This window comes from Neoarius graeffei, chromosome 25 (genome assembly GCF_027579695.1).
Source record: "Neoarius graeffei isolate fNeoGra1 chromosome 25, fNeoGra1.pri, whole genome shotgun sequence".
NCBI classification, from domain to species: domain Eukaryota; kingdom Metazoa; phylum Chordata; class Actinopteri; order Siluriformes; family Ariidae; genus Neoarius; species Neoarius graeffei.
In genome coordinates this window covers 15,674,801-15,682,877 of record NC_083593.1, presented here as the reverse complement: position 1 = coordinate 15,682,877, position 8,077 = coordinate 15,674,801, and the positions used below count along the sequence as shown (strand labels likewise).

The 8,077-nt window shown below is 42.5% G+C and overlaps 1 protein-coding gene across 2 annotated transcripts in view; it reads left to right on the top strand.

Annotated features, from left to right (window-relative positions):
• Positions 1-279: 279 nt before the first annotated feature.
• hlcs (holocarboxylase synthetase (biotin-(proprionyl-CoA-carboxylase (ATP-hydrolysing)) ligase)) overlaps positions 280-8,077 on the top strand; it is a 96,735-nt gene continuing 88,937 nt past the window's right edge. For both annotated transcript variants that reach the window (XM_060909149.1, XM_060909150.1), the window contains exon 1: positions 280-560. In XM_060909149.1, coding sequence (XP_060765132.1) covers positions 366-560 — 195 coding nt within the window. In that variant the 5' untranslated portion in view covers positions 280-365. The remainder of the gene's footprint in view (positions 561-8,077) is intronic.

The following is an 8,077-nucleotide window of genomic DNA, read 5'->3' as shown; positions in this document are numbered from 1 at the left end:
ATGACACATATTGCCATACATTCACCAAAAATAACGTTATCACCAATTTTTTTTTTGCATGGTAAATAGAGCTATCACAGGGCTACAATAAACAACCAAGTTTATTTAGTCAAGCCTTTTGATATTGAAGATAAGTGTTAAATGTGATTTTTAGCTCGCATTGTAAAACAACCCTTACAGCTAAGCTAACGGCTAAGTTCGTGCGTTTAAAAAATTACTGCCCGCGAGCGCATTTGAGTGCAAGAGCATTACAACCGGAAGAGGCGGGGCATTTTTGACAGAACACGGAAGTAAATACGATGGCATGTTTCTGACCGTTGGAAAAGCCTTAGGGGCTCTTTAACCGTAATGTGTATGCGGTAAAGATGTTAATAACGCTATGTTACGTCTATCTGTGGGTGCGCTTTCAGAAATGTTACACGGGGCTCATCCGGAGTGTTTTGTTTAGACTGCGTGCGAACCGGAACGGGTTGAGTTTCTGCGCGCGGAGTCCCAGTTCAGCCGAGGAGACGGTCTTCCTTCAACTGGGCAACAAGGTGATTTACATCACCGAGCCGCAGGTGAGTCTCAAACACCGTTACCATGGCTATGAGGTCAGATTCAGTCACGTGACCCGGTGGACAGCATGTCTTTTGTGTTACTAACTCATGGACAGTGTTGAGCTGTGGAATCAATTTTGTGCCAAAATGTTCAAAACTTTTGAAATATCAAACAAAAAAAAAGACAAATCAAAATACAAAAGTCAATTTTTTTAGCCTGGCAAACAAATTATTCGTGTAATCGTGCAAAATATCAGTCTATTACTCTTCAGAACCCTTTTATTTTTGTTCCGCGTCTTTCTCAGTTTTGTTTGACGTAATTTATTTTGGTTGCGATTCCAGCTTTCTCGTTTGCGCTCCCTGACTTTGCGCTTGCAGTCTTGGCACAAACTTCCCGTGTGGGCGGGCTGTCCAGGAATGCATTCCCATTGGCTGACTTGTGTTCAGGGTCGGACTGGGAACAAATTTCGGCCCTGGCATTTTTCCTCTGGACCAGCCCACTATTGGCCCGACGAAACCACCCCCGAACACGCACTCACTAGAGATGGGATTTATGGCTCTTTGATGGGATCCGCATCTTTGTGATCCGTTCTTTGAAAAGAGCCGTTCAAAAGACTGGCTCATTTGGCTCTTTTTAAATATTTATTCAGTTTTAAGAAGACAGCGTCTAAAGAAGCCAGATCCCTCTGCTTAGACAGTGACATCAATATTTCTGGACATACCTTTTATATAGGCGGCACGGTGGTGTAGTGGTTAGCGCTGTCGCCTCACAGCAAGAAGGTCCTGGGTTCGAGCCCCGTGGCCAGCGAGGGCCTTTCTGTGCGGAGTTTGCATGTTCTCCCCGTGTCCGCGTGGGTTTCATCCGGGTGCTCCGGTTTCCCCCACAGTCCAAAGACATGCAGGTTAGGTTAACTGGTGACTCTAAATTGACCGTAGGTGTGAATGTGAGTGTGAATGGTTGTCTGTGTCTATGTGTCAGCCCTGTGATGACCTGGCGACTTGTCCAGGGTGTACCCCGCCTTTCGCCCGTAGTCAGCTGGGATAGGCTCCAGCTTGCCTGCGACCCTGTAGAAGGATAAAGCGGCTAGAGATAATGAGATGAGATGAGACCTTTTATATAAAGCAACCTAGACTTACATTATTGTAACCCCTAAACGCTCATAAATAACCATTAAAAAACAATGAAGGCTTCAATGAATGTCCATGCAGAACAGCTTTTCTGTAAAAAAAAAAACCCACTCAAGAACATAGTTACCAAGAACGCAAGAATATTTTATAGAAAAACACTTGTTTTACAAAAATATTTAAGTCTGAGATACAAAATAGATACAACTACAATAAATATAACACAAAAACTAGTTATCACACAAGAACATTTTAATAGAAAAAAACCAACTTTCTATATTAAAAATATTGAAATTGTAACAAAAATAGATACAACTAAACAGTCAGATAAATAGATAAAGTTAACAAGAACACAAGATTATCTCATCTCATTATCTGTAGCCGCTTTATCCTGTTCTACAGGGTCGCAGGCAAGCTGGAGCCTATCCCAGCTGACTACGGGCGAAAGGCGGGGTACACCCTGGACAAGTCGCCAGGTCATCACAGGGCTGACACATAGACACAGACAACCATTCACACTCACATTCACACCTACGGTCAATTTAGAGTCACCAGTTAACCTAACCTGCATGTCTTTGGACTGTGGGGGAAACCGGAGCACCCGGAGGAAACCCACGCGGACACGGGGAGAACATGCAAACTCCGCACAGAAAGGCCCTCGCCGGCCACGGGGCTCGAACCCGGACCTTCTTGCTGTGAGGCGACAGCGCTAACTACTACACCACCGTGCCGCCCCACACAAGATTATTTTAATAGGAAAAAACAAACTATTAATGCAAAAAAATTTATTATTATTATTATTATTATTAGAAAAATAGATACAACTAGACAAACAGATAAATAAATAAAATACACAAAAATAGAACAAACAAAATGACGATAGAATAAATTAAATGAACGTCTGTGCAAAGTAGTTTTCCCACAATACTATCATTAATATCACACAACAACATTATAAACTATATACAAAACAATTTGAACTATTAGGCAAACAGATAAAACTTGAATAAATAAAAGGCAAATGCTGTTTAGCCTACTTCTTGTCCTTGGGCAAAAGCTTTTTCATCTGAAACACAGTACAGAAAAAGAACGACAGAAAGAATGGCTCCCCCAGCTCGAGACTCGGTTCTCATCGTTCATGCCTAGGAGCCGTTCAGAAGAATCGGTTCATTTGCGAACGTCACAACACTAGCACTCACACACATCCACCCACCCGTCCACACCGAACCCCCAATGAACAAATACCAGACACCTAAACACCATGAAAACACACTTTTACTGTCATTTCAATTTCACCTTGAACATATTACAAAACAGAAGCACAAGCTTTTGTGTCTCCAAAATGTGTGTGTGTGGGATTAAAATTAACGTCGTCCCGTCGACGTGATAAATTCTCATCGGGAGAATTTGTGTGTGTGTGTGTGTGTGTGTGTGTGTGTGTGTGTGCACATGTTAGGTGTTTTTCAAAAAATAAAGACAGTTCGTTTTGGTTAGGGCGGCTGAAATAGTCCATAGCAGGCTCGGCCTCAGACGTAATCCTCTCTGAAGGAACGTTAACACTGGAAGTGCTAGCATGAATTTGAGCATGATGAACAACTTCGGGTTCTGTAATCTCCTGTGCGTCCTTTCCCTCGACCTGCTTACTGGCCACGGAATCCTCCGAGTCCGACCCAACATACACATCACTTGGCTTTGAGCCTGTACTGACCTCTCCAGTAACGTTTTCCTCATTTTCGCCCGTTGAACTTGTAGTAGGGACGTCGGGAACACTAGCAGCAACGCTAGTAGTAGCACTACTGGCCACAGCAAACAAATTATCTATTTTAAAACACTTGGAAGCGTCAGCTTGAAGAGCTTTCTGCTTTTTGTCACGAATCTTCTCCACTCCCCCTTTTCTCTTTTTGCCACCTCTTTCCATTATTTATTCAGTGAATATATGCACAACACACATCCGTGTTCCCATGAACCTGCGCAACTCATAACATCAAACGGTAGACGACAGCCGTTAGATTCCTACCCCATCATGCACCGCTACACATTTTTGCAAAATCTTCGAACAGAAATCCACCAAATACAAAAGGAACATCGTAGTTTGGCTTCAACAAAGTTTTTAGTTTCGTTTTTAGTTTAGTTTGTTGTAAGGATTTTACAGTTAAAAGAAGACAAATAAAATTACACCACATGCCCACCATGACAAAGATGTGTATCAAAAGTAAAGGGGTATATAAACTGCACGCTCCCCCCATAAATCATGATGTGCTTAGGCCAAGTTTACATTAGACCGTATCTGTCTCGTTTTCTTCGCGGATGCACTGTCCGTTTACATTAAACCGCCTGGAAACGCCGGGAAACGGGAATCCGCCAGGGTCCACGTATTCAATCCAGATCGTGTCTGGTCCGGTGCTGTGTAAACATTGAGAATACGCGGATACGCTGTGCTGAGCTCTAGCTGGCGCCGTCATTGGACAACGTCACTGTGACATCCACCTTCCTGATTCGCTGGCGTTGGTCATGTGACGCGACTGCTGAAAAACGGCGCGGACTTCCGCCTTGTATCACCTTTCATTAAAGAGTATGAAAGTATGAAAATACTGCAAATACTGATGCAAATACTGCCCATTGTGTAGTTATGATGGTCTTTAGGCTTGCCATCCTTCCACTTGCAAGTGGTAAGTGACTTGCGCACAGCGGCTCAGTCCCGAATCACTGCTCGTGCGCTTCACTCGTGCGCTCTGTGAGCTGCGCAGGGCCGGAGTGCGCACCCTCCAGAGGGCACTCGCTGTTCAGGGCGGAGTGATTTGGAGCGCAGCCGCTGAGGAGGAAGCGATGAGCCGCACTGACACATTTCAACTTGCGTGCCGAATTAGTCATGTGATTAGCGTATCCGTATATTGGCGTTGCTGTGTGCACGCGAATCGTGTATTGACGTTGCTGTGTGCACGCTAATCGTTTTTAAAAACGTTAATCTGATGATCCGCTGATACGGTCTAAAGTAAACCCCACCTTAGTCGAAAACGTAATAGCGGATTTTCTATTGCTAGTAGTCACTTGTAATTGCTATGTAGAGAACAGGGCCGGTGTTAACTTGTGAGGGCCGGCCCAAAGCACGTCTGAGGTACAGCGGCCCACCGGGATAATGCCCAAAATCACAGATTACCAGTCCGAGCCTGCTTGTGTTTGACTGACAGCTACGCTCAGCCATTCCCTACTCGGATTCTGGCGGACTGTTTGACGAGTGACCGATCGACGAGTGACCGATCCATTGACGGTAAACAAGGATCGAGTGGACTTCAGTGGCGACTATGATATTACACTCAGACATATAAACATAGACGCCGCATTGAGCTGGTGGCCCGTTGCTGGGATACGTCAGAGTGTCCGCCATATTGGATGTGGCAAATCTTCCCCGTAAACCAATGCAAGTAAATGGACTGAACTTCATAAAGCCCCTTTCTACAATAATATTTACCTCGATGCCTTTTATTCACTCATTAAGACATATTTGGGAAACAAACAGGCATCAAAACAACACATAACTTTTAATGTGATGGTTATAAATAGTGTGCGAAATACCCTGTACACCAGTGGCGGCTGCTGGTTTTTAAAACAGGGGAAGCCCATTTTACACATTCATCGTAAAACCTGTAGGCCGGATATCAAAGCATAGAAAGGTGTGCCCCATTAGCATAGTGAACTAGACAACCCTACCTAGTGGCAGAAAGTATTTTTGCTTGTACATTTCATGTTATAGTCTGGCTTGCCAGGCTAGTGCCTCATATCCTTAATCAAAAATATCAAACATTCAAAAATCACTGGCTATTCAACGAAGAGCCTTGAACATCATACCCTGATATGCAACACACAGTCTTTAACACAACACCCAGCTGTGCAACACATCCTTGAACATCTTCTGCAACACAGTCTGGAAATCCATAACCAGGTAGGCTATGCAACACACACAACCTTGAATATTATACCCAGGTATAACCTATAACACAGAGCCCACCATTCTCTTAACATTACTGAACAATATACACACTTCAGATTCATGAACACTATTTATACACAAATTCTGCCCTCCGCTCCTTTTCCAGAAAATGGTCTGTGACCCTGTCATACCAGCTGGTTGTGCTTTCCAGAGACTTCACCAGTTTCTGTTAGCAGCTAGCACTGCAGATCCCAATAAGGCTCAGGCTAGCCTACAACCAGATTGAACTACAAATGAAATAAACGAGTGAATTCACGAATGATCAAACTGATAGAATGGATGAAAGTTAACGGAGAACAACGAGTAATATTTACATTTATTTACAGAGTAATGTACAGAGACATCAATGAGAAGAACCGTTTATATGAAAAGAAATTCGGACAGCACTTTGGCACACGACTACACTTTCTCGACATCCGCTGCGGACTGACTGATCATACTTCCGTGTTCCTCACCGACGCCGAAGTACAGAGCCCGCCCTCCTCATGTCTTTCAAACACTACCTCCAATAATCCTTCATCAGCCCGGCTTCTTGCCCCTCCCACTGTCTCGTTTAGTCCCAGAGAAGCCCGACTTCCCTGGAAGTGACGATTTTGTCGATTTTAACCAATAACAACTAGCCGAAATTGGCTGTTCAGAGCTGTCTCGTAGACTGCAACGGATACCCGGCTGCCAGTCCATAGAGCCCATTGAAATAAGAAAGGTTACAGCCAGTGTTGCCAGATTGGGCGGTTTTAAGTGCATTTTGGCGGGTTTTGAACATATTTTGGCTGGAAAACGTCAGCAGTATCTGGCAACGCTGGTTACAGCCTGGCAGCAAAGGTGATTCTCGTGGCGAACTGCAAGTTCGTCAGACATCACTCAAATAAGTTACAGGCTAGTTATGAACGTAAATACAATCTTGGGCATATATTATGTTATGCAAGTTATTGTTTTAATGAGAATTCAACGTCGTAGATGCCGCAGTTTGGGGAGAGAATTTTAGGGGAAGCTCGGCTTCCCTTGTTGTCTCTGAGAAATCGCCCCTGCTGTACACTGCAAACTAGCGATAGATAGCTCAGGTAAGCTAATCAGTCAGCATACTGTAGCAAGCTACCAAAACCTGAGGCCACAATAACCAACCTACAAGACTGAATATGATAAATGATGGAAATAGTGGAAAAACTGGAAATAGTGAATGAAAATAAAAATGTACTGTTTTATTTATTGAGTCACCACACAGACCTGCTCTCGTTGAATAAAGTGAGCTGAATGACCGCCAAACTGAGTTCGGCCAGGTTCTAACGTCATACCAAAACAAAATACATCACTGATTCCTTCACATTGAGAAAGGTTAAAAACATTCATCATACATTCAAAAACGTTCATCATAGTGTGGCACTGTATTATCGAATTCTCACTGCTTATAACTCTACACCTACCCGGTGGAGATGAGCTGGGAAACTGAAGACTGAAGGAACAGCTCCCTCTCTGATCCTGACTGTCTGACCTGTTCTGTCAAAATCCTTCATATTAGCCACAAAGTCAGAAAAATCTGTTCGTAAAATTACGTTAGAATGACCAAATACAATGAAAAGTATTTTTCCAGTCTCACCTGTGAAAGGTAATCCCATGTGATCTCGTTTGGACGGTAAACCTGTTGGTACAGTTAAACGCAGCACATGAATGAGGCATCTTTATTCTCGGCTACTGTCTAGACGCTATACCAGAGACGGGTGAAGAATCTCCACTTTGCCACATCCAATATGGCGGCGAGGATGACGTGGTGACTATGATATATATATATATATATATATATATATATATATATATATATATGAGTGATTCCACGCTTATGGGTACTGAAATGGGGACATGAACTTATGCACCTAAAACCATTTCTTTTTTTACCATCAGGTCACAAAACATGTAATCTTTAATGAATGATATGTTAAAAGATAACTTTAATTTTCTGAGATGTAATAAAAACACATTTATATGCCAAAGTCAGAACGTAACAGAAGTGTTGTGGACATATATATTCTCAATTTTAACAATGTAGAATTACTTTTTGAAACATAGGAAGGTGATGTTTTAGCAAATATAATTAATAAACATGTGTAGTAGAATAAGCATACACATTCTTTCAATAAGATTAACATGGTATATAGCTAGATTGTAATTAATTTGTAACAGACGTGAGATGGACAGTCGTAACAGAAGTAATGTAACAGACATCATTTTGGAACTCATAGGCTTGACTTTGGCATATAAATATGTTTTTATTACATCTCAGAAAATTAAAGTTATCTTTTAACATATCATTCATTAAAGATTACATGTTTTGTGACCTGATGGTAAAAAAAGAAATGGTTTTAGGTGAATAAGTTCAAGTTCATGTCCCCATTTCAGTACCCATAAGCGTGGAATCACTCATATATCTCAT